The following is a 26,954-nucleotide window of genomic DNA, read 5'->3' on the forward strand; positions in this document are numbered from 1 at the left end:
TCTCTACAAAGGACCCAATTTTGTTCCTTTTCATGGCTGAGTAGTATTCCATTGTATATATGTACCACATCTTCTTTATCCATTCATCTGTTGATGGGCATTTAGGTTGCTTCCATGACCCGGCTATTGTAAATAGTACTGCAGTAAACATTGGGATGCATTTTGAATTATGGTTTTCTCAGGGTATATGCCCAGTAGTGGGATTGCTGGGTCATATGGTAGGTCTATTTTTAGTTTTTTAAGGAACCTCCATACTGTTCTCCATAGTGGCTGTATCACTTTACATTCCCACCAACAGTGCAAGAAGGTTCCCTTTTCTCCACACCCTCTTCAGCATTTGTTGTTTGTATATTTTCTGATATGATGCCCATTCTAACTGGTGTGAGGTGATACCTCATAGTAGTTTTGATTTGCATTTCTCTAATAATTAGTGATGTTGAACAGCTTTTCATGTGCTTCTTGGCCATCTGTATGTCTTCTTTGGAGAAATGTCTATTTAGGGCTTCTGCCCAGTTTTTGATTGGGTTGCTTGTTTTTTTAATATTGAGCTGCATGAGCTGTTTATATATTTTGGAGATTAATCCTTTGTCCTTTGATTCGTTTGCAAATATTTTCTCCCATTCTGAGGGTTGTCTTTTCGTCTTGTTTATAGTTTCCTTTGCTGTGCAAAAGCTTTTAAGTTTAACTAGGTCCCATTTGTTTATTTTTGTTTTTATTTCCATTACTCTAGGAGGTGGGTCAAAAAAGATCTTTCTGAGCCTGCGCCTCTGGAGCCTGTGCTCCGCAACGGGAGAGGCCACAGCAGTGAGAGGCCCGTGTACCGCAAAAAAAAAAAAAAAGATTTTTCTGTGATTTATGTAAAAGAGTGTTCTTCCTATGTTTTCCTCTAAGAGTTTTATAGTGCCCGGTCTTACATTTAGGTCTTTAATCCATTTGGAGTTTATTTTTATGTATGATGTTAGGGAGTGTTCTAATTTCATTCTTTTACATGTACCTGTCCAGTTTTCCCAGCACCACTTATTGAAGAGACTGTCTTTTCTCCATTGTATATCCTTGCCTCCTTTGTCATAGATTAGTTGACCATAGGTGCGTGGGTTTATCTCTGAGCTTTCTATCCTGTTCCATTGATCTATATTTGTGTTTTTGTGCCAGTACCATATTGTCTTGATGACTGTAGCTTTGTAGTATAGTCTGAAGTCAGGGAGTCTGATTCCTCCAGCTCCATTTTTTTCCCTCAAGATTGATTTGGCTATTTGGAGTCATTTTTGTCTCTGCACAAATTTAAGATTTTTTGTTCTAGTTCTGTAAAAATTGCCATTGGTAATTTGATAAGGATTGCATTGAATCTGTGGATTGCTTTGGGTAGTATAGTCATTTTCACCATATTGATTCTTCCAATTGAAGAACATGGTATATCTCTCCGTCTGTTTGTGTCATCTTTGATTTCTTTCACCAGTGTCTTATAGTTTTCTGAGTACAGGTCTTTTACCTCCTTAGGTAGGTTTACTCCTAGGTATTTTGTTCTTTTTATTGCAGTGGTGAATGGGATTGCTTCCTTAATATCTCTTTCTGATCTTCCGCTGTTAGTGTATAGGAATGCAAGAGATTTTTGTGCATTAATTTTGTATCCTGCTACTTTACCAAATTCATTGATTAGCTCTAGTAGTTTTCTGGTGGCATCTTTAGGATTCTCCATGTATAGCATCATGTCGCCTGCCAACAGTGACAGTTTTACTTCTTCTTTTCCAATTTGTATTTCTTTTATTTCTTTTTCTTCTCTGATTGCCGTGGCTAGCTAGGACTTCCAAAACTATGTTGAATAATAGTGGCAAGAGTGGACATCCTTGTCTTGTTCCTGATCTTAGAGGAAATGCTTTCAGTTTTTCACCAATTGAGAATGATGTTTGCTGTGGGTTTGTCATATATGGCCTTTATTTGTTGAGGTCGGTTCCCTTTATGCCCACTTTCTGGAGAGATTTTATCATAAATGTATGTTGAATTTTGTCAAAACCTTTTCCTGCATCTATTGAGATGATCATATGGTTTTATTCTTCAGTTTGTTAATATGGCATATCACATTGGTGGATTTGCGTATATTGAAGAATCCTTGCATCCCTGGGATAAATCCCAATTGATCATGGTGTATGATCCTTTTAATGTGTTGTTGGATTCTGTTTGCTAGTATTTTGTTGAGGATTTTTGCATCTGTATTCATCGGTGATATTGGTGTGTAATTTTCTTTTTTTGTAGTATCTTTGTCTGGTTTTGGTATCACAGTGATGGTGGCCTCATAGAATGAGTTTTGGAATGTTCCTTCCTCTGCAATTTTTTTCAAGGGTTTGAGAAGGGTGGGTGTTAGCTCTTTTCTAAATGTTTGGTAGAATTCACCTGTGAAGCCATCTGGTCCTGGACTTCGGTTTGTTGGAAGATTTTTAACCACAGTTTCAATGTCATTACTTGTGATTGGTCTGTTCATATTTTCTATTACTTCCTGGTTCAGTCTTGGAAGGTTATACCTTTCTAAGAATTTGTCCATTTCTTCCAGGTTGTCCGTTTTATTGGCATAGAGCTGCTTGTAGTCTCTTATGATGCTTTGTATTTCTGCGGTGTTCGTTGTAACTTCTTTTTCATTTCTAATTTTATTGATTTGAGTCCTCTCCCTCTTTTTCTTGACGAGTTTGGCTAAAGGTTTATCAATTTTGTTTATCTTCTCAAAGAACCAGCTTTTAGTTTTATTTATCTTTGCTATTGTTTTCTTTGTTTCTATTTCATTTATTTCTGCTCTGATCTTTATGATTTCTTTCCTTCTACTAACTTTGGGTTTTGTTTGTTCTTCTTTCTCTGATTCCTTTAGGTGTAACGTTAGATTGTTTATTTGAGATTTTTCTTGTTTCTTGAGGTAGGCTTGTATAGCTATAAACTTCCCTCTTAGAACTGCTTTTGCTGCATCCCATCGGTTTTGGATCATCGTGTCTTCATTGTCATTTGTCTCTAGGTATTTTTTGACTTCCTCTTTGATCTCTTCACTGATCTCTTGGTTATTTAGTAACGTATTGTTTAGTCTCCATGCATTTGTGTTTCTCACCTTTTTTTCCCTTGTAATTGATTTCTAATATCATAGTGTAGTGGTCCGAAAAAATGCTTGATATGATTTCTTTTTTCTTAAATTTACCGAGGCTTGATTTGTGACCCAAAATGTGATCTATCCTGGAGAATGTTCCATGTGCACTTGAGAGGAAAGTGTAATCTGCTATTTTCAGATCAATGTCCTATAAATATCATTTAAATCTGTTTGGTCTATTGTGTCATTTAAAGCTTGTGTTTCCTTATTAATTTTCTGTCTGGGTGATCTGTCCATTGGTGTAAGTGAGGTGTTAAAGTCCCCCACTATTATTGTGTTACTGCCGATTTCCTCTTTTATAGCTGTTAGCATTTGCCTTATGTATTGAGGTGCTCCTGTGTTGGGTGCATATATATTTATAATTGTTATATCTTCTTCTTGGATCGATCCCTTGATCATTATGTAGTGTCCTTCCTTGTCTCTTGTAACATTCTTTACTTTAAAGTCTATTTTATCTGGTATGAGTATTGCTACTCCAGCTTTTTTTTGATTTCCTTTTGCAGGGAACATCTTTTTGCATCCCCTCACTTTCAGTCTGTATATGTCCCTAGGTCTGAAGTGGGTCTCTTGTAGACAGCATATATATGGGTCTTGTTTTTGTATCCATTCAGCGAGCCCGTGTCTTTTGTTTGGAGCATTTAATCCATTCACGTTTAAGGTAATTATTGATATTTGTACTTCTAATACCATTTTCTTAATTGTTCTGGGTTTGTTTTTGTAGGTCCTTTTCTTCTCTTGTGTTTCCCACTTAGAGAAGTTCCTTTAGCATTTGTTGTAGCGCTGGTTTGGTGATGCTGAATTCTTTTAGCTTTTGCTTGTCTGTAAAGCTTTTCTCTGTCGAATGTGAATGAGATCCTTGCCAGGTAGAGTAACCTTGGTTGTAGTTTCTTCCCTTTCATCACTTTAAATATATTGTGCCACTCCCTCCTGGTTTGTAGAGTTTCTGCTGAGAAATCAGCTGTTAACTTATGGGAGTTCCTTTGTATATTATTTGTCATTTTTCCCTTGTGCTTTTAATAGTTTTTCTTTGTGTTTAATTTTTGTCAATTTGCTTACTATATGTCTCAGCGTGTTTCTCCTTGGGTTTATCCTCCTGGGATTCTCTGTGCTTTCTGGACTTGGGTGGCTCTTTCCTTTCCCATGTTAGGGAAGTTTTCGACTATAATCTCTTCAGGTATTTTCTTGGGCCCTTTCTCTCTCTATTCTCCTTCTGGGACGCCTATAATGAGAACGTTGGTGTGTTTAATGTTGTCCCAGAGGTCTCTTAGGCTGTCTTCATTCCTTTTTATTCTTTTTTCTTTATTCTGTTCCACAGCAGTGAATTCCAGCATTCTGTCTTCCAGGTCACTTATCCGTTCTTCTGCCTCAGTTATTCTGCTATTGATTCCTTCTAGTGTATTTTTCATTTCAGTTATTGTATTATTCATCTCTGTTTGTTAGTTCTTTAATATTTCTAGGTGTTTGTTAAACGTTTCTTGCATCTTCTCGATCTTTGCCTCCATTCTTTTTCTTAGGTCCTGGATCATCTTCACTGTCATTATTCTGAATTCTTTTTATGGAAGGTTGCCTATCTCCACCTCATTCAGTTGTTTTTCTGGGGTTTTATCTTGTTCCTTCATCTGGTACATAGCCCTCTGCCTTTTCATTTTGTCTGTCTTTCTGTGAATGTGGTTTTCGTTCCACAGGCTGCAGGATTGTAGTTCTTGCTTCTGCTGTCTGCCCTCTGGTGGATGAGGCTATCTAAGAGGCTTGTGCAAGCTTCCTGATGGGAGGGACTGGTGGTGGGTAGAGCTGGCTGTTGCTCTGGTGGGCAGAGCTCAGTAAAACTTTAATCTGCTTGTCTGCTGATGGGTGGGGCTGAATTCCCTCCTTGTTGGTGTTTGGCCTGAGGCGACCCAGCACTGGACCCTACAGGCTCTTTGGTGGGGCTAATGGCAGACTCTGGGAGGGCTCATGCCAAGGAGTACTTCCCAGAACTTCTGCTGCCAGTGTCCTTGTCCCCACGGTGAGCCACAGCCGCCCCCCGCCTCTGCAGGAGACCCTCCAACAGTAGCATGTAGGTCTGGTTCAGTCTCCTATGGGGTCACTCCTCCTTCCCCTGGGTCCCAGTGCGCACACTGCTTTGTGTGTGCCCTCCAAGAGTGGAGTCTCTGTTTCCCCCAGTCCTGGTGAAGTCCTGCAGTCAAATCCCACCAGGCTTGAAAGTCTGATCCTCTAGGGATTCCTCCTCCCATTGCCAGACCCCCAGGTTGGGAAGCCTGACGTGGGGCTCAGAACCTTCACTCCAGTGGGTGGACTTCGGTGGTATAAGTGTTCTCCAGTTCGTGAGTCACCTACCCAGCGGTTGTGGGATTTGATTGTTTTGTGACTGCACCCTCCTACCGTCTCATTGCGGCGTATCCTTTGTCTTTGGATGTGGGGTGTATTTTTTGGTGAGTTCCAGTGTCTTCCTGTCGATGATTGTCCAGCAGTTAGTTGTGATTCGGTGCTCTCGCAAGAGGGAGTGAGAGCACACGTCCTTCTACTCCACCATCTTGAAACTGTACCACACCTTCTTTATCCATTCATCTATCAAGGGGCACTTAGGTTGCGTCCATGTCTTGGCTATTGTAAATAGTGCTGCTGTGAACATTGGGGTACATGACTCTTTTTGAAGTATGGTTTTGTCTGGATCCGCTTTCTCTGGTTCTGTCTTGCGTTTCTTTTCTTATTCTGGCTGCCTTTCCTATAGACTGTCTAGCATCTACCCTTAAAACATTTTCGAATGCTTGGTGTGCCCTCTGCCCCTCCAGTGGGTCCCATCTGTTGATGGCGAGGGTGCTGGCCGTGGCGTGGCCACTCTTGCTGCCTGCGTGTGTGGGTTCCGCAAGTGCACATCCCTCCCCCTGCATGCACACTCCCGTCCAGGGAACACAGTGGCCGAGCAGGCACTCGTGCTTGCTGCGAACCTAGCCTTTGCCGCTGTACGTGTGTCACCTCTCTGCAGCTCCGAGAGCAAGGAGCTTCTCAGTCCCAGACTCACGGAAGCTCAGCGACGGGTCTGAGTTCTAACCGCTGACCTGATGTTCTTAAGCAGGAAATGTGCAAAATGATAAATGTCACCCAATCCCATGAACCCAGCTGAGTGCTCTGTATTTTCAAGTTTCCGTCCTTATGCACATTCTCTCCCCTCATCTTCGTCATTTTGGTGTATACATAATTTTATTTTCTGCATTTTGACTTAACATTTCCCATAGGTGTATCCACTGGTGCCCTAAAGGTAACCTAAGACAGCTGCTGCCTCCTCGTCTTCATGCAGGTCTCCGAATCTGACTTTTAGACACCATGTTTTTAAAAATGTTTCTTTCTCATAAGCATCTTTATTCATATAGACTTGAAGTATCCTTGGTTACATTCTCAGGAGTGCAAATATTACGTGTCATTTCTCTCCCTGTCCTGGGTATTTTCCAAAACACTTTGTGCTTCATTTTATCTTATAAGTAATACTTAGTTACACCCAGCTCTGGGTAGCAGTGGTTGAGTGGGGTCCTGGGGCCGACAGGGTTGGCGTCAGAGGGAGCCTGCCAGAAATGCAGATTCTCAGGCCTGCCCAGTCCCATGGCTGGGAAAGCTGGGGTGGGCCCAGCGTTCAGGGTTCTGGTGTGTATCCCCAGTGTTGCACGTGACCCACTTTCTCCCTCCCTCCGTCCGTCCTTCCCTCCTCTCTTCCTGTTAGAACTCGGTACCCGCCGTTTACTCAGATGCCAGTTCCTTGTGCGGTGGCCACTTTTCCATGCGTGCTTACCGGTTGTGTTTCTCTGTGGAGCGTGTGTTCTGATTCATGCTCTGACTTTCCTGTGGGTTTGAACGAGCCACTCACTAGGGAAAGACTGGTGTTCCCCAAGTCTGTTCCTCTAGCTCTGCTTTTCTTTGTGTAAAACCTCAATCTTTCGCATATTCCACCGTATCAGTCATTTTCCTCTGTGGTTTCATCTGTTGCTGGGAAAGCTGAGCACACGAAATGCAGAAGTGCGGTTGGGTCACCCCCGTGAGTTCCCTTGGCTGGTCCTGAGAGGGGGCGAGGCAGTATCCTGACTTGCTATATTTTTTTGATTGGAACCTGCGGGTCGTATCACCGGACAACTCTCTCCCTGGGAGGCCTTGTCCCTGGCACTCAGGTTACTCCCTGCCTCTGGCTGGGACGCCTGTTTTTAGCTCAGGGAGCCCTGTCTCTTTGGGGGGCAGAAGGCAAGCACTCGGGCTCAGGTAGGGCTCAGCCACGTCTTCAGGGTTCTCAAGCACCAGTAAGCACTCGGTACATCAAAGCCTGCCAGGGGACGGCCTGGCCAGGCCGGGGGAGCCTGAAGGTGGCCAGGCAGCTCTGCCCAACTCACACCTCCGTGTCAGTGTGAAAACCTCAGCCCCCTGAGTTGCAGGTGAGGGACGCCCTGACCATATGGGCTTGTCTGTGTTTTCATGCTTCAGCTCAAGTAACAGAGCAATCCAGTCCCGTAGCCGCTTCCAGAGTCTTCTCCAGGCCCTGACCCAGTAAGGCGGCACCCTAGGTGATGTGAGGGGATATTGGTGGATGCACCCTGGTTCTGGAAGGGGGTTCTGGGAGAGGATACTGCGGACGTGGTCCAGTTCTGGGAGGGGGTGGGGTGGGGCGTCCAGCTCCAGAAGGTCCACTGTGTGGCGGCAGCTGTGCCCCACAGGCTTCTGGGGGGAGGCAGGGAGATGCCGGGTTTGGGCTGCAGGGGCTGGGAATGGGGTCCTCGAGCAAGGCCGAGTCAGGGAGGCGCATGAGCGGTGAGACGGGGCGGGGCATGTGCTTGGTGGTCAAGGGGCGGCGTGTAGTTTGTTGTGGCCTCAGCTGGAAGGAGATGGGAGAAGGTGAGAGGGAGGCAGGGCTTTGCCCTCGGTGGAAGGTGGCGCACCGGACCGCCTGGCGGGACCCCTGATGTGTCTGAGCAGGACAGAGAGCTGGTCAGACGCAGGTTGGGGGGTCAGTGCGGAGGTAGGACTTGCCCTAGAAGCCGGGCGGGTTGTTCTTTCCTCTCTCCCCGGATGAGTGTCCACCCAGGTATGCCGAGGAGGCTTCTGTAGGCAGGACGAGATTGTGCTTCATGACCCGAAGCAGGAGTTTCTCCGGAGCCCCCCTAGACGTCCTCTCTCTGGGATGCACCTGCAGGACAGGCCTGCATTTGTGTGGCCACCACTGGCCGGCCAGGGTTTGCGGGAGGGGCGAGTGAGGGACCTGCTGTGAAATGCAGACACGCAACCTTAGAACCCTCGCCTGTCCCAGCTGCTGGACCCTTTTGTTCCGGGACAGGAATCAGCAGATGGAAATTGTTGAGAAGCATGGCTCCCACTGCAGAATCCCGGGCAGTAACTTAGACGGGATTCGCAGGCCCTTCCCCACTCTGTACAAATCTGATGCCAACGCTGTTCTCGCCCAGGTTGATCGGTTGCTTCTTTTTTTTATTGACGTATAGTTGGTTTACAATACTGGGTTAGTTTCAGGTGTACAGCAAAGTGATTCAGTTACGTAGATTTTAGGGTGCGCTTCACCTCAAACCTTGGAAAGAGTCTCTGACTTAGGTAAGGATGCCACTGTGAGCTCTTACCTCTCACCCGCCTGCAGCCAGGAAGGACCCGTGGGCATTCCGTGCCTGTAATCACTGATTTTTGCAGCAACACTGAGAAGACAGTGATAATTGTGCCAGAAATCGGGAGCATCTCCTCCCCTCCCATATGGTTTAGAATTAACAGCCCTGCAGTTTCTATTTTAAAAGAAAGTCCAACTGCTTTGGCTACAAAATCTGAGTGTTTTTTATCTCCTGCCCTGTTCCCTGCAGACACGGACAGGCATGGTCTCCCCAGACCAGTCTCCAAGAGCAAGGCCTCCTCCAGCGTTTTCACAAGTGGGAATATTAGTAGCGTTCTGTCCTCCCCAGGGCAGCCCGCAGAACCAGAGGGGCTGGAGAGGTTGGGCAGGGGGCCTGTCTGCTTCATTGGATGCACTCTACTTCTAGAAGGTTCTCTGCTATATTTTGAAAAAGCTACCTGAGTCGTCAGTGACCCCTCCTCCCACCGAATCAAAACAGACAGCGGCCCCTACGCAGGGCTGCCAGACTCTGTCCTGTCCCGCGGGGTTGTGGCAGAAGAGAGGAATGTGTTTGATTGGAAGGTGTTCTCTCCTCTGGGTTCTTAGATCTTTAAAACTAATTTCAGGCCCCTGTATTGCAGTTAAGCATGTAAAAACTTTGTTCCGTTTTGTAAATCCGAGAACTGGGGCTGGCTCGGAGAATTTAAATGATGTGGGAAGGCCAATAACGCAAGTGACAAAGCCGTTGGTGGCAGAGTGAGGAGAGCAGAGGCCAAAGCCCAGAATCCCCCCCAAACCAGCTGTGGCCCGCTTTCTCCCTTTACATCCTCGTGTCTCTTCAGCCACAAAAAAAGGCTCACACAGATGTTTTGGGTTGATTGATATCTGGATTAAAGTATTCCAAAGGGCTGTGAGGGGTCTTTTAACAGGACTCTTTCAGTTTCAGACAAAAGCATCAAAAATTGGTTCTTTGACACAGAAAAACTTTAGAGAGACTGACCAAGAAGAAAGAGCAGGTACGAGATGATCCGGGATGGGAAAGCACACGCCCTAGGGATAAAGCCAGGTTAAAAATAGATGAGAGGGAAACACTAAGAGGTTTTTTTTTTTCTTTTTTTTGCCAGAATATTTGAAAACTTAGACAAAATGGACAAATTCCCAGAATGGTGTTAGTTACTAAAACTGATTCTAGAAGAAAAAGAAAGCCTGAAACATCCTATGATCATTAAAACGATTGACTCAGTAATGAAAAGTTTGCCAAAAAGCCATCACCAGGCCCCAGTGGTTTGACAGCTGAGTCCTACAAACTTCGAAGGAAAACACCTTTCCAAGGTGATCATCCATAGGACAGAAACTCCTCTTGAGTGCAGGATAACTTACTCATGATTCTGGAGGATGGAGCTAGGATTCCAGAATCTCAGTTATGCAGCTCAGACTGACATGCAGGGGAGCAGTCCCTGTGTCCCCAGTCTTGCGTTCATGAGTGGTGTCAGCCCCGAGGCCCTTTGCCTCTTGGTGCCTGAGTGGGTTGGGAGAGGCCCAGCTGGAATCCCTGTGGGGGTAGTCATTCATGACTCTGCACATCTGAATGCTTGGCCCACGGCTCTGGAGACCCTGGGATGGAGGGAACCTGGTCTCAGCAAGATGTGGTGTAACTGGATGGGAGACAGAGAGCAGCAGTTGGCCCCAGTGGGGAGGCCCAGATGGAGGATGGGCATGTCCGAGGGGCATGCTATGTGTAGGGAGGGTGGGACGTGCACTGGAAGAGTATTTGGTTGGGGCTTTGAAGGATGTGTAGGAGTTTGCCAGGTAGGGACTGGGAGATGGGGAGCACTGGGTGGTATTCATAAAGCAAATGGGGGTGGGGCGCACAGGTATTGCTTTCCAGTCAGGGCTGGCAGGTTGGTAAGCTGCAGCTCTGTCTTCCTTCAGCTTGGTGAGAGTTGGGGTAGAGCTGGAAGGGCTGCTCAACTGGGGGGCAGGGACCACCTGGGAGCCTTAGATGATCACAGCTCCCCACCAGGGTCTAACCCTTAGGTCTGAGCCTGTCAGAGCTGGTGATCCTAGGGAAGGGGGTGAGAGGCCTCTGAAGGTCACCCCTTAGCTCCTTGGGGGTCTCCTTTCCTGCCCTTCCCCATAGCCCAGCCAGGGAGCCTGGGCTTGCAAGGTCCTACTCCTGAGATCAGCGTCCTTGCCCTGACTGTACAGACCACTGCTCCAAAGGCCCTGATATTCCTCAAATACCATTATTAAGTCATAATTCTAAAATTACCTACAGCTGTTTACAAAGCACATATTCAGTTGTCATCCTAACAAGGTAAATGGGACAATTTTGATTTCCCATTGTGAGGAAATTTATCAAGAGGAAGCAAATTTCCTTTTCAGTGATATAGGATGGATTTTTAAAGAGGTCTGACTCATTCACAGCATCTTTTGAAACCACTATAGTTGCTATTTATTTTTAATTTAAAAAAGTCTATTGATCTATAGTTTATGTATCAGTACTATTAAGTTCAATGTAAAGTTCAAAACAACTAAATGTTTTTTTTTGATATTTTGAGTGTGTAACCGTCACAATAATCTAATTTTTGAATATTCTCATTGCCCCCAAAAGAAACCTGTACCCATTCGTGATCACCCCCCATCTGCTCTTCCCAGACCTAGACGCCACTAATCTATGTTCTGTCTCTGTGGGTTTGCCTGCTCAGGACATTTCATGTAGCAATAAATGGAATCACACAGTATGTGGCCTTTTGTGTCTGGCTTCTTTCACTTTGCGTACTGTTCTCAGGGTGCATCCATGTTGTAGCATGGGTCGGTGCTTCATTCCTGTTATAGCTGAATAGTATTCCACTGTGTGGATGGACCACGCTGTGTTTATCCATTCATCCGTTGATGGACGTCTGGGTTGTTTCTTCTCTTCTATTATTTTTCCATTCTGTTTTTCAGTTTGGTTAATTTCTACTGTTTCGTCTTCAAGTTCACTGAGCTTTCCCTTGTCCTCCCCATTCTGTTGTTGTTGCCATTTGTTGAGCTTTTGATTTCAGATCTTTTTCCATTTGATTTCCATAAAATTTCCATTTGATTCTTTTTTTGTGTCTTCTATTTCTTTGCTGAGAGTTTCTGTTTTTTCGCTTTTTCAGACATGTTTGTAGTAGTTCGTTGAATCATTCTTAGGATGACTGCTTTCAAATCTTGTTAGTTATTCTGGTTATACTGTCGTTTGGTGTCGGTGTCTGTTGACTATCTTCATTCGTTGAGATTGTTCTGGTTCTTTGTATGATGAGTGATTTCTGATTGGAACCTGGACAGTTGGGGTATTACCTATGAGACTATGTGTCTTCTTTGAAAGTGGGGACCACCACCCCAGTACTTCCTAGTGGGGCTGTAAGTCCAGGCTCCACACTGGGCCTCGGTTGGGGTTCATGGGGGTGGGGATACCTCCTTACTGCTGTGCAGGAGAGAGCTCTGGCTTGTGACTTGGAAGGAGCAGGAAAGCCTTTGGTCTTCACGGACTATGTGGAACAGTGTGAGAGGTGTGCCACGTGTTACCAGATGGGGGAGGCCAAAGGCAGGGGTTCCTGCATGGCCTCTCTGACACCCCAGCCTGGGGTTGGTGCTTCCTCACAGCCTGGGGAGGGTGGAGGTTTGCAGATATTTTTGGAGGTGTGCCTGGAGTGGGACCATTCTTGTATAACAGTTTTCTCACAAGGCTGCCCCTATCCTGATCCTTTGATTAGACAGAGCCGACTTTTGTTGGAGCTTACTGCCATGCCTGTCGGCATCTCTGGGCCATCCACATGTCCAGCACTCAGTCTCAGAAAGTCCAAGGACTTATCTCCATGCCATCCCTGGTCCTGAGGTTTCTGCCACCTCCTCTCTGCCTTTCACAGCCTTGGATGACTGTTTTATGTGTAACGTCCCGGACTTCTGGTGTACTTAGTGGGGGGGACAGGGAAAAGTACATCTCCATCTTTCCGGAAGCAGAGTCCTCACAATTGTTGTTTAAATATCTAATGTTTATTAAGGATAATACGTTTAAGTCCCATTTTTGATAATCAAGAAAAACACTGAGGTTTTTATATAGCCTTCATAGGACGCTGGGATATTTTATATGATCCATATGCATAAATTTGTCCCTTTGATTTCTGGCTTTGTATCTTATTTCACTGGTTAGAACTCATTAGCGTAGCTGTCTGCTCCTAATGTAATGAAGGTTTCATTGCTGCCTGAGGCTTTAGGGCTGTGTTTGGAATTGGATTTCAGGTCTTATTTTTATGATGTCAGTGAGCTACTTTGTCTTAGGTTGTTCGCTGGATTTTTTTTTTGTTTTTAATCGGGGATGGGTGCTTGGTCTTTTCACGTGGCTGCTCTGCTCCCCGTGGGAGAGGTTGTGTACGTCTCTCTAGTCTCGATTATTAATGTGTGCTGGCTTTAGGCACTACCACTAATCCTGTGGATGGAGTTCATGCTGGGCCCTTGGTCAGAAATACAACCTGCATTTAGGAACTTCATATGACAGCGGCTTCCCCAGGTGAGATAACTCTTGTCTCTTACATACGTATTCCGGGGAAGGCGCTTTATGGCCGACGTGGCAGATCTGATCCGTGTAGCCCTCACACCCCAGTCTCCATCCAGTTAAATGGTCTCTGCCATCACTGGTGTGTGGCCTTCATCCTCCTGAACAACGATGGTCGGTATAGATCCAGCCATCACGACTGTATCCCCAGCAGCAGCAGAGAAGAGGGAAGAAGAACAAGCTGTCCTTAGGGAATATTCCAGAAGCTTTCACAGGACCCTTCAACTCCTATCTCCTTGGCCACATCTAGCTGCACAGGAAGCTGGGCAATGTAGTCTTCACTCCACGTCTCCAAGTCCCCCAGTGAGAATAAGGGGCTGGATTGTGGTGCTGGTGGTGGAGAAGGGATCTGGGGACAGCACTGACTGCCGCAGCAATGTGTCCGGCGCCCCTCGCTCGCTGGGTGTGCACACCTGGGCCACCAGCTGCCTTCTCCTCTGTCCTCTGGGATTGGCACCTGCCTCTTCATCACCTCTTGAGTCTGGGGCCGGTGAGTGTCCCTCTGCCTTTTCAGTCCTTCCTTCCCTCCTGGTGGCTGCCTCGGTTTCCCTGTTCTAACTCCAGATGGTGCCGGGCAGCCGAGGTGATGGAGAGACCAAGAGTGGGGTGGGCTCCCTTCCGCAGGGGCCCCCGGGGGGAGGCTGTGGCTTGCTCAGGGAGAGCGGTCGGTTCCGAGGCTGTGAGACGGGGCATGTGCAGATCACCGACGGTGCAGGAAGGAGTGAGACGGGCGCCGGGGAAGCACAGTTTCGCTTGTTTGATTTGGCTTGGGCAGCACCTGACTGGTTTTCCAGGTACAGGTGACAGATTTCAAAGATGCAGGAGACAAGAGAGCGAAGCCGTGAAGAGCTGTCACCGGAGGTGCTGGGAGGCGTGGTACCAAGTAGGGACCCCTGAGGGTCAGCCAGGGCCTGAGATGTTCGTCCCCTTCTCAGAACACCCTGGTGAGGAAGTTGGTGTGATTTTTGCCCTGACAGACGGGATGGGATTGTGACGGAGCTTGACTAACCGCTCCGAGAGGCAGAGCCAGGATGTGAGGCCAGGCAGCTGTCTTGCAGGCCCTGGGACTCGCCTTTTCCCCAACACCTCTATGCGGGGCTCTGGGGTTCAGGGGCCCAGGGTTGTAGACGCCCACGACACTGGGGCTGCGGGAGAGGGCACAGCTGCCCTGTGTGTTCCCAGGGCCCTTCCTGGGCGGCCTGCCCTGTCGTCCAGCTGCTTTTGTTTTCCCACCTTGCATCTCAGGGCGGTGACAGTCTCTGGAACCTTCCAGGTGGTCCTTTGATGGTGGTCCGAGTGAGCCCCCTGCCGAGTTCCCTCCACCTCAGGACAGCCGGCCACCCGCAGAGGCTCCTCTCCACGGGCCGCGCTCGGGCTTGTCCCCAGAGGCCCCTCTGCTAAGGAATGACCGACGTCCTCCCGTGCACGCTCAGGTCGCACACCAGCTCCCGTGCCCTGGGCAGTGGGGCTTTCCGTCCCTGAGGCTGTCCCCGAACACACGCTCGGACCGGCACTTCTGTCTCGGAGGGTCCTCTCCCCGTGTGGCCGTGGACAGCTGCGCTCTTGCGATGTCCCTCCTGAGTGTGGAGGTCTGTCCAGCCTTGAGCCGCGTGGGGACCACAGTGGGTGGAGCCCCCAGCACAGACACGGGCCTCGCTCAGGACCCAGGGCCCCGGCCACAGCCTGGCTTGCCTGGGCAAACACGCTCCGCTCCACCTGGCGTCTGGCGGGCCTGGGCCTGGCCTCCCTCCTCAGAAGTGTATGTGGGGATGCGTCGCCTGGGGAGACTCTTCCAGTGCATCAGATACATTCTCCCATCTTAAAATAAATGTGTCACCTGGAGCCAAGGCGGTGAAGCCCTGACACCCACACCCCGGGCCGGGAGGCGGGCTGGGCTTTTAGGGTCTGTGACTGTTGCCCTACTGCTGCTCTCATTGTCCTTCAGAGGGTGTCACGGAGGAGCGTCTGCCCCCGGTCAGGGATGTGGTCTCACACTGCAGGGTGGACCTGCGGTCTAGGAGGGTCTCAGGGCCTGGTGGCTGCACCCAGACCCTGCTCCGGGTGGGCGATGCCAGGCGTCCACGTGGCCCCGTCGGAGCCTCCTCCATTGGCCGGACAGGCCGAGGCCGAGGGGCTGTGGGCCCAGCCTGGGGGCTGCTGGAGGGAGGGAGGGGCTTCTTGTGCCCCCTCCCTGCCCCATGTTCACCCTCATAAGTAAGGTGTCCTACCTGGTTCCAAGCAGGATCTAAATTCCGATCTTTTGTTTTCTTTCTGAAGCAGAGTGGGAGGGAGGGGCTGTGAAAGGGATTGAGGGAGGAGTGGGGCCTCAGTCCAAGTGTCTAGAACATGGTTTCTCAGATACAGTGTGGCCAGTGGGTCTGAGGCCAGGGGCAGCTCCACCAAGAGGAGGAGGAGTGGAGGCCAGAGGAGGAAACCGAGGTCCTGGAAGGGTGACAGTGTCCCCAGGGCGGCGCGGCTCCTGTGGATAAGCCCAGACGTTTGCTCCATCCTCTGGTGGGGACGGTGGGGGGAGGAAATGTTTGTCTCCCACAGATCGGGGGAAATCAGAAGACAAGACCGGGAGGAAATGCCACAGTGTGTCCAAAGCCACTCATCTCTGTGTGAACATGGGCCCCTGTCTGTTGGGGCACAGGTGCTTTCGTAGCCCACCTCGAGGTCCCTGTTGGGGCCGCGTTGGACAGGTCTGCTCGGCGGCAGCGACACTCCCTCCCTGTGACCCGCTGCTCACTGAAGCTGGGGCTCACGGGCGGGTCGGGTGTTCTGGAGGCGATGCTGGTGCCTGTGCAGTGCTCTGGGCGCGGGTTACCTGTGCGGTGACAGCCCAGGCCTGCTCACGACCCACCTGGGGCTGGGAGGGTCCGTGGGACTGGACCACTTGCCAGCCACGTGTGAGGAGGGTCCGAGGCCCCTCGTGGAGGGCAGCTTCTCGGCACCAAGGTCACTGGGCTGGGCGTGTCAAGGAATCGTCGCGGGGAGCTGCTGTGTCACGTGGGCCTGTCTCTCCTGTCCAGGAGCGGCTGCTCATGAGTCTCCTGCCCCGGAACGTTGCCATGGAGATGAAGGAGGACTTCCTGAAGCCCCCCGAGAGGATTTTCCACAAGATCTACATCCAGCGGCATGACAACGTGAGGTAGGGCTGGCACTGGCCTGGCCCTGCGATGGGCCTAGGGAGCAGAGGTGGGAGGGGATGGAGGTGGGGGGGGGTATGGAGGTGGGGTTGTGGAGGTGGGGGGAATGGAGGTGGGGGGGATGGAGGTGGGGGGTATGGAGGTGGGGGGCTATGGAGGTGGGTGGTATGGAGGTGGGGGGTATGGGGGTAGGGGGAATGGAGGTGGGGGGTATGGAGGTGGGGGGGATGGAGGTGGGGGGTATGGAGGTGGGGGGTATGGAGGTGGGGGGGATGGAGGTGGGGGGTATGGAGGTGGGGGGTATGGAGGTGGGGGGCTATGGAGGTGGGGGGTATGGAGGTAGGCGGTATGGAGGTGGGGGGTATGGAGGTGGGGGGTATGGAGGTAGGGGGAATGGAGGTGGGGGTATGGAGGTGGGGGGGATGGAGGTAGGGAGGGATGGAGGTGGGGGGGATGGAGGAGGTGGGCAGAGGGCGCTAGTTTAAGGGAAGGAGGGAGCAGGTGTGGGTTAGGAGCCCAGGGGAGCACTTGCCCAGCAGGGAAGCAGCTCCCACAACGGGGGGTGTGTTGGCTTCTCGGGTGATGCATTTCACAGCTGCCCTCTCCCATTTTCTCATTTCTCCACTTTCTATTTCCTGTGTTGGCTAGAAAGGGTGGGAGCTCTGTTCCTAAGCCAGGTTTGGGCAGTGGCCATTGGGCTGGGAATTTGCCTGCATCAGGTTAATAACTGAGCATTGTTCTAGTTGGTGCCGGGCTCTGGGGTAGGCGGGCTTCTCACTCTGTTCATCTCATGGCAGCCCCGGGAGCTAGGGATTGTTATTCCCATTTTATAGGTGAGGAAACTGAGCCCTTGGAGTGAATCAACTTTCCCTTAACACTCTGAGGTTTGCTTGTTTGTTGTTAAAGATTCTGTTAAAAAGCAATTAATTGTACTAAATCATGCATTCCCTTTTAAAGTACCTGGAATAGATAACAGTGTTGCTTGTCTGGGAATCCTATCGATACTTTACGTAAGTGTCTCTCAGGCAGGAGATGGCGGTTTGAAGGACCCCCTCTCATCCTGGAGACTTGTGCTCCACTGCTTACTGCTTGTACTCAAGTTCCAAGCACTCTGCCTCTCTCAGCTTTTTTTTTTTTTTTTTGCGGTACGCGGGCCTCTCACTGTTGTGGCCTCTCCCGTTGCGGAGCACAGGCTCTGGACACGCAGGCTCAGCGGCCATGGCTCACGGGCCCAGCTGCTCCATGGCATGTGGGATCTTCCCGGACCGGGGCACGAACCCGTGTCCCTTGCATCAGCAGGCGGACCCTCAACCCCTGCGCCACCAGGGAAGCCCTCGCTCAGCTTTTGATAAGTCATTATATGGTTCTCACTCATCTTAGTTTCCACATGGTATTTGCGCTTCTGAATCAATCCCCTCTTCTTTCTTCTTCCTTCTCACCTCCCTCCCTCCCTCCCTCCTTCCTTGTGTGTCTGGATAGTCCCTGGGGAGGACAGCTCCAGCCTGGCTGCATCCGCGAGGTGGGTGTTGTGCCTTCCCGCAGAATCCCAGGCTTCCCATATCATTGCTTCCCTGTGCTCTGTCCCTCCCGCCTGTGAGCTGTCTTCCCCAGATGTTGAGCTCCTGAGGACAGGGACCTGGGGTGTAAGAGATCCTCCACGCACGTTTACCTGTGTGCGTGGGGGATGTTGGGTGCTTCGGGGGTGACGTTTCCCACAGGTAGTGGAGGAGGACAGGCAGGGCAAGCCCTGGGGGCTTTCCTAGCATGGGGGTGAGCAACGCTCAGTCGGTTTTTGAGGAACGAAGTGAACGGGCAGAGGCTGAGAAGCCAGTGGATAGAGGAAGGCCTGTGAATGCATGGCTAGTTATAGAGAAGGAAGAAAACACAGTGGCTCCTCAGAGATGTAAATAAGCCTGGATTTTATACCAAAACAGAGGGGAAAAAAATCGGTGTTGTCTACCTCCGCCCACTCTTGCAATCCCTTTTCTTAGCTTCTCAGTATCAGTGACACTTGTATACCCCAGACACCCAGGTTTTACTCATTCATTCATTTGTAACACAGGTGTGCATCCCCCTTGCTCTGTGCTCGGTGCTGTGGGTGTATAAGCTGGGCCTGCATCCTTCAGTCCCTCACAGTCTCAGTGGGGAAAGCTGCCCTGCAGGTAGAGGATTATAACTGGACGTTAGGCTCGTCACGGGGTGAACACAGCATCTTTCCAAGCTGGGGCAGGGCATCGTTGACATGGTGGGGCAAGGGCCTCGTCAGGGAGAAGCTTCTCTGAGATGTGGGCTCCTGGTCCCTGCCTGTGATGTGGGTCGCTACTCTCTGGCATGAGGTATTATTGAAAATGCAGAACTGAGTTAAGATCTGGCATCAGGAATTTTAAGATATGAACACAATTGTGTAAAAAGAACGAACCACTTTAATTCCACATCACTTTCTTCATTTAAACTGGAGATGCATGTTTAAGTCTCGCAAACCCCTCCAGTGTACCATGTGTGTGATTTCCCAAGTCTCACAGCTGAGGGTGCTTTTGGCTGTAGGTGACAAAAGCTGGCCATGCAGTGTCTTCAAGAGCGAGGGGCTCTCTTTCCCCTGGGGCGAGAGGTCCAGAAGTGGCACCTGGCCCTGGTCCGGCAGCTCCGTGATCAGGCCCCATGGCCTCTCCCAAGTGGGTTCCGTGGAACACCTCGTCCTGAGATAGGCCCCTGATCCCATCTCCCTCGTCGCTCACATGTGGGAGGGTCAGGGTGCTTGGAGGACTCATCAGGAACCCCAGCCTCTCCCAAACGTACGGCTCAGGGAGGTTCTCTGTTGTCCTACAAGTTCTCTGTCCTGCTTTGGTCCTCATTACTTAAGCCTTTTAAAGTCCTTCTAGCACCCAGGATTCTGGCTATGTGCTATGGGTGGGCACAGACTTGTTTAGACTGACCCAGGTACTGTAGTGGACGGACGCCCCGCATATAAGAGGGGTTGCGCCCCCCCTCATAGCCGACTGTGGGGTGACCCTGCGCACAGCACAGGACTCCTGTGAGGCTCTGACGGGGCGTGGGCCTCAGTCACCTGTATCACCTGTAGGAGGTATGGAGGAGGGCTGCTCATTCCTTAAGAGCACGTCACTTCTGCTCACTTCCCACCAGCCACAGCCCCGTCACAGGGCCACCCTGGGAAAAGGGACAGGCCTAGTGGGCGTTGAGCTACTCCCGTGTCTGGGGGACGCCGAGTATATAGACAGCACGCGGTGGTCACTGCTGCTCCCCTGTGTCCTGGGAGGAGCTCTCAGTGGCTCCGGCATTTCCTCCCTCTATGACCAAAGAGTCCCCCGGCTTCTCCCAGCCTCAGTCTCCTCACCTGTGACACGAGAACAGCAGAGCCTTCCTTTTCCGCTGCTTGAGGAATCAGCAGGGGGCTCTAGTTTCAGGTGACGTGCGAAGGTAACGTCCGTCTGAGTGGCAGGAGCCCGTCCGTCTGTCGGCGGAGGAGGGCAACTGGCACCCCTTTGTCCTGCAGCATCCTCTTCGCGGACATCGTGGGCTTCACGGGCTTGGCGTCGCAGTGCACGGCCCAGGAGCTGGTGAAACTCCTCAATGAGCTCTTCGGCAAGTTTGACGAACTGGCCACGGTAAGCGCAGCCTCTCCCTTTGTCCGGAGGTTCACTTGAGTTGCTCCCGGGGTGACGACGTGCCAGGTGGATCCCCGTGTTGGAGATGTGACCTGGGCTGGTGGGGACGCGGTGTTCGTCCGTCGTTTCAGCCTCACTGCTCGCTGGTTCCTTCCCTGGGACCTGAGCGCTGCCTTTGCAGACGGGACGGCGCTGCACCAGCACAGGCCGCGCCTCCAGCGAAGGGCCCCGGCAGCACGAGGCACTGGCTGAGTTGCGTGGTCTCGCGCGCAGGCCACCCTCCACCTTCTGTCCTGTGGCACGTGTCGCTTGGGCTGGCCTTGGTAGGGGGCTCTTCGGAGCAGGCCTGTGCTGACCTTTTCCGGGCCCGCTGCCTGCACTCGAAACTTGCCTGCTGGGGGTCAGTTGGTGACGTCTCAGGATGCCCGGCCCCCTTGCTCGCGGCGGGCTGAGCGCCAGGGTTTTGAAGTCTTCTTGGAACCGTTCACATCTAAGGCCCGCAGAGGCCAAGCCGAGGCTAATGGCCTCGCTTGCAGTATATGCAGGCCTGGGACCCCGACACCCACCTGCCCTGTCCTGCCAGGACATGGGGGAGACACAAGGACACGGACAAGTGCACCTTCTCCTTCAGCCTCGCTCGAGGTGGAAACAGAGGCCCCTGAGTGGATGGTTATGAGACGGAGGGAGGGAGGGAGGGAGGGGTCGGCAGGTTCCGTCGAGGTCAGACTCCTCAGAGGAGGTGACAGTTAAAGCTCTTGGAAGGAAGAGTGAACGTCCCCTCAGTGAACAGGTGAAGAGAGGACCCCTGGCCGGGCCTGGCTTATGCAGTGGCCAGGAGTCCTGAGGGACGCTGGGTGGTGGGTACCGCGTGGGCCGCAGACTCGGGGCAGCCTCTGGGCAGGACACAGAACGCCAGGCCCCGGCCTTTGCTCTTGCCTTGCAGGAAGAGCGAGCAGCGGTCACACTGCCTGTGATGTCGTTTTGCTGGGCATGGAGCTGCCTGTCCTCAAGGCCCTGGCAGCCTTTGCCTGTGCGGCCACTGGACTTGCTCCCGGGAGCGAGGCTGAGGTCTGTGCAAACACGTGCCACCTCGCCTTCCTGGGAGAAGGCCTCCCGCGCGTCCTCCCGCGGACAGGGCTGCCTAGAAGAGGCGGGGAGGGCGTGAGCGTGGCCTGTGCCCGGGCCTCCGGCACCTTTTGCCTTTGGGTCAGGATGTGTGTTTTGTCCGATGCAGGGGGTGACTGGCGGCCGGGGGCTCTCACAGTGCTGCTTGGGAGCTTTCTCAGGCCTGCTGCTTCCTCCCCGCTCACCGGGAAGCTTCTGGACCAGGGTCCCACTCGGCCCACCAGGGCCTCTTTTCTGAGCATCTGCTGCTGATGGGAGGGCCTGTGCTCTTTGCCTCCTCGTCCGATTCTGTCTTCCCAGCAGCTTGAGGTCAGCATCATGGTCCCCGAAGGATCAGGGCCAAGTTTGGTCAGTGATTCGTGGTGAGCAGTGCCGCCTGCCCCTCTGCTGTCCCCGGGAGACCCCCCTGCTCCAGGTCTCTCAGGACATAACCTGCTTCCCAGCCGCCCAGGAAGGCCCAGAAGTCTTTACAGATTTTCCACTGGTCCTTTGTCAGATACCTGATTTGCAAATATTTTCTTCCCCACTTTGGCCTGTTTGTTCATTTGCTGACAGTGTTGTATAAAGGGCAGAGATTTTAGTTTTTATGCAGCCCGGTGATCACTTTCTTCTTTTGTGGGTGTAGCATTCCCAGAGGTGGGCAGTCCGATGGCCGGCCCCATCTGTGCTGTGTTCTACTGGAGCAGACGCAGGGCCTACCCCGTCCAGGGACTGGAGAGATGGGCCTCCCTGGGTGGGAGAGCACGGGCGGAGATGGTGCCCCGGGAACACCCAGGTCTTCGTTCTCAGGATGAAATGTGTGATCTGGGGACTCCCTGTCCTGTCCTCTTCCTTCCTAGAATACAAACTCCATCTGTTGCTTTGCCAATTTCTTCTGTTTTAAATCAGATGCAGGTGTGAGTGTCACCTTGAGTTCCAGGCCTGTGCCCTCACCCTGGCCCTGGGGGCACCTCTCGGGCCCATGTCCCAGCTGTGACATCCATTACCCCTTTCTATCGGCACCACACCCAGGGTGCACATGGCAGGGTGTCCTCTGGGCCTTCTGGGGCATCACACGTTCCCTCAGAATGTCTCAGTGTCCCATGTGTTTCCTCAAATTGTTACAATTTGCCTTTTTTTGTTGTTAAATTTATCCCTAGGTATGTCATTCTTTTTGATGCAGTTGTAAATGGGATTATTTTCTTAATTTTACTTTCTACTAGTTCGTTATTATTATATAGAAATGTGACAGATTTCTGTATATTGATTTTGTATCCTCCAACTTCACCGAAATCATTTATTAGTTCTAACAGTTTTTTGATACAGTCTTTAGTGTTTTCTGTATATAATATTATGACATTTGCAAATAGAGACAGTTTTACTTCTTTTCCGATTTGGATGCCTTTTATTTCTTTTTCTTGTCTAACTGTTCTGGCTAGGACTTCAACACTATGTTGAATAAAAGTGGTGAGAGTGGGCATCCTTGTCTTGTTCCTGATCTTAGAGGAAAAGCTTTCAGCTTTCCACCAGTGAGTATGATGTTAGCTGTGGGCTTGTCATACATGGCCTTTATTATGTTGAGGTGTGTTCCGTCTATACGCACTTTGTTAGACTTTTTATCATGAAAGGATGTTGAATTTTATCAAATGCCTTTTTTGCATCTGTTGAGATTGCTATATGATTTTTATTCTTTATTTTGTTAATGTGTTTGTATCACATTGATTGATTCGTGTATGTTGAACCATCCTTGCATCCCTGGAATAAATCCCACTTGATCGTGCTGTGTGATCCTTTCAATGTATTGTTAAATTCGATTTGCTGAAATTTTGTTGAGGATTTTTGCATCCATGTTCATCAGGGATATTGGATAATTTTCTTCTTTTGTGCCGTCCTTGCAGGATAATGCTGGCCTTGTGAAATGAATTTGGAGGTGCTCCTTCCTCTTCTGTTTTTTTGAGAGTTTGAGAAGGATCGGTATTAATTCTTCTTTGAACGTTTGGTAGAATTCGCCAGTGAAATCGTCTGGTCCAGGGCTTTCCTGTATTGGGAGTTTTTGATTACTGATGCAGTCTGTTCAGATTTTATATTTTTTCGTGATTGAATCTTGGTAGATTGTATATTGCTAGGAATTTATCCATTTCTTCTAGGTTGTCCAGTTTGTTGGTACGTAAGAGATTTTCTCTTTTATTCACTACTAGGCTTTTTCACCAGGGCACTTACTAGTGTCTGAGATGTTGGATTAGATACTTTTATCAAGGGAAGTGCACACCCTCCAGAGAACAGGTGCTGCACACACTGGAGCCTCACGGTGGGTTGACTGGAGTAAGAGATATGTTAGGTGCGTGTATGTGTACGCATGTGTATATAAATGTATGAGTGTGTGTGTACATGTGAGTGCATTGCATATACATGAGTGTGCATGAACATGCGTGCAACTCTGTACATGTGTATGTGCGCGCGTGTGTACATGTGTGTTAAGCTTTTGTTCAGATTTTTTTTTCCATCTATGCTCCTGAAGGATATTAGTCTGTGGCTTTCTTTTCTTATGTTGTTTTTATGGGGTATCAAGGTAATGCTGATTTCATAGAAGAGTTGGGGAGTATTTCCTCCAGTTCAATTTTCTGGAAGAGTTTGTGTAGAATCGGTATTATTTCTCTCTTAACTGTGCGGTAGAATGTACTGGTGCATGGAGTTTTCTTTGTGGAAATTTTTAACTACAAATTCAGTTACTTTCAGTAGGGCTCGTCGGGTTATTTATTTTTTTCTTGAATGAGCTTGGTGTTTTATAATCTTTCAGGGAGTCTTCCCATTTAACCTAAGTTGTCAAAATTATTAGAATAAAGTTGCTCACACTATTTCCTTGTTATCCTTTTAATATTTGTAGAATGTGTGGTAATGGCACCTGTCCCATTCTTGATTTTGGTGATTTGTGTCTTCTTTTTGTCTCATCATTCTGGCTACAGATTTATCAGTCTTATTGATTTTTTAAAAAGAATTTGCTTTGGGTTTCATATATCTCTATTTCAATTTTATTAATTTCCTTTATGTTTTTTTATTATTTTGTTTCTTCTGCTTATTTTGGTTTTCATTTGCTCTTCTTTTTGTAGTTTCTTAAGGTAGAAGCAGAGACCATTGTGTTTTAGATCTTTTTTCCTCTTCTGATATAAGTGTTTAATGCTGTGAACTTCCTCTGAAGTACTGCTTTAGCAAATTTCTGATATGTTGTCTTTCTATTTGTGTTCAGTTCAAAATACTTTATCATTTTCCCTTTAATTTTTCTTAGACCCGTGGATCATTAAGACGTTTGTTTTTTGAGGGAGTTTGCAAAAATCTTCCTGTTTTTGACTTCAAATTTAATTTTATTGTGGTTGGAGAGCATACTTTTAAAATTTGAATCCTCTTAAATTTATGGCCCAGAATATGGGCTTTATTCATTTGTGTGGTCTACGTGTGGCATATTTCCACGTTTTATCTTTTTTTTCCGTTTAATTTCCTCTAATGTTTCTTTTTCTCTTTTTTTAATACATTTATTTTTTTTAATTTATTTATTTTTGGCTGCATTGGGTCTTCGTTGCTGCGCATGGGCTTTCTCTAATTGTGGCGAGCGGGGGCTACTCTTGGTTGCGCTGCGTGGGCTTCTCATTGCGGTGGCTTCTCTTGTTGTGGAGCACAGGCTCTAGGCACTGGACTCAGTAGTTGCAGCACACAGGCTCAGTAGCTGTGGCTCATGGATTCTAGAGCACAGGCTCAGTAGTTGTGGCACACGGGCTTAGTTGCTCTGCAGCATGTGCGATCTTCCCGAACCAGGGCTCAAACCCATGTGCCCTGCATTGGCAGGTGCTTTCTTAACCACCGTGCCCCCAGGGAAGCAAGCCCTCCTCTAGTGTTTCTTGCAGTGTGGGCCTGCTGGTGACAAATCCTTTCAGCTTTTGTATTTCTGAAAGAATTCTTTATTTGGCCTTATTTCTTTTTTGCTGGGTAGAGAATTCTAGGTGCAAAGGTCTTTCCCCCAGAACTTTAAAGATGCCGCTCTTCTTGTCATCGTTCGTATTGTTTTCAACAAGAAGTCTTCTGTCAACTCTTTGCTCCTCTGTATGAAATGTCTTTTTCCTCTGCCTGCTTTTAAGATTTTCTCTTCGTTGCTGGTTTTCAGCAGTTTGATTTTGACGTGCCTAGCTGTGGTTTTCTTCAGGTGTCTTGTGCTTGCAGTTTATTGAGCTTCTCGCATCTGTAGTTTTCATAATATTTGGGGAAAAACCCTCAGTCACCGTTTTACAAATACTTTTCTATGCCCGTCCTCCTCTTCCTTCAGGAACGCCAGTTTCACCCACGTCAGGATGATGATCTTGTTTTCTTTTGGGGGTTCTTTTTCTTTCTGTTTCATTTTGAACAGTTTCTACTGCTGCGCCTTCAGGTTCACTAATCTTTGCATCTTCAGCGTCTAACCTGCCACGTACCATCCAGTGCAGCTTCCAGCTCAGACATCATGGTTTCATCTCGGATCTTTTTTCCTTCTCATTGAGGTGACTGTGAGGAAGCTCAAAATTAAAATGGCCTCATTCCCTTCTAATTTATTGCTTTTTTTCCTCTGTCCTTTTGTGCATTGATGTTGTGGGTTTTAAACATATTTTCGTTCTAATCTGCTGGTGTCCTGTTTTGATGAGCACCTGGACATGTTTTTCTCACATGTGCTTGTTTTGTGTCCAAGTGCCCGGTGAGGAGGGTGTGGTGACCCCAGGGATCCAAACCCATCCTCCTTTACAAAGGTATCTGCCGGGCAGTTAAACAAACAGAGTGTGTTTGTCTTAGTCTCCACAGGAGCTGACGTTTTATTTACCCCGATCCACGGCTGATGACCACAGATGTGCACTATGTTTTTGACCTTTCCCCCATTTATTGGATCCATTTTAGATTTGTGTTTGCTCTGATCTCCGTGTGTATTTGGCAACTGGCTGCACCCTTTGGGTTTATGGAGAAGCCCCTGTCCCGGGCTCAGCCCTCCTCCACCACCACCTGTTGGGGACGGGGCCCTTCTCTGGATCAGTTTTCTCTGCGGGAAAATGAACTGGCCGGGTGAAGCAGACGTCCATCTGGCTGGTTCGGGGGGTGTGGGCCAGCGTGGAGGGTCCTTGGTGTGCCCGCTGCGGAGACGAGCCTGAGTCCCAGTTGTCCTCTTATCAGCAAGGCCACCTGGGCTGGTGGTGGCCCCCTCCTCAGGGGTGACAGGCAGATGAGAACACAGTCCTTAGCTCTGGTCATGACCCCGGGAATCCTTCAGGGACTGTTTCCAGAGGGAGCGTGTCACACTGTTGTCAGTTCTCAGTCCCGAGGTGGCGGTTGCCTGGTACAGGATGGGGGTGCGTTGGATTTAGGACAGCGCTGGTGGTGCCCGGGGCCAGGAGGCTGACCCACGCGCGTCATGGGTGGTTAGCGAGGGCGGACAAGTGCGGGAGGCATCCCCTCTCTGGTCTGAGCGTCCCTGGGGACGCTCAGCGTCTGCTGAGGGGCTCTCCCTGGGGATGCCCGCCCTTGGGCTTGGCCAGTCTGCGCTGTCCCTGAACTCGGACGCTTCGTGAGCCTTTCTGGCCCGTGAGGACCCGACACCGAGGGGCTCCTGGACGAGAGTGTAGGGGGTGCGATTCCTGAAAGATGACTCTGATGACCTGTGTCAGTGAGGACATTATTTTTCAGTTATTTGTGTTTTTCTGGATGTTTCTGAAAGGGACCCATGGAAGCTGGTCCAAGGGCAGAGCTCCCTACCCAATCCCGAGCTACTCGGGTGTGTGTTCAG

At 49.6% G+C, this 26,954-nt stretch overlaps 1 protein-coding gene across 1 annotated transcript in view; it reads left to right on the forward strand.

The window, feature by feature from the left end:
- ADCY1 (adenylate cyclase 1) overlaps window positions 1-26,954 on the forward strand; it is a 114,908-nt gene that overhangs the window by 22,738 nt on the left and 65,216 nt on the right. The window contains exons 3-4 of the mRNA XM_032643229.1: window positions 16,320-16,438; window positions 19,948-20,059. Of these exons, the coding sequence (XP_032499120.1) occupies window positions 16,320-16,438; window positions 19,948-20,059 (231 nt within the window). The remainder of the gene's footprint in view (window positions 1-16,319; window positions 16,439-19,947; window positions 20,060-26,954) is intronic.

The sequence above is a fragment of the Phocoena sinus genome, chromosome 9 (genome assembly GCF_008692025.1).
Source record: "Phocoena sinus isolate mPhoSin1 chromosome 9, mPhoSin1.pri, whole genome shotgun sequence".
Taxonomy (NCBI): Eukaryota; Metazoa; Chordata; class Mammalia; order Artiodactyla; family Phocoenidae; genus Phocoena; species Phocoena sinus.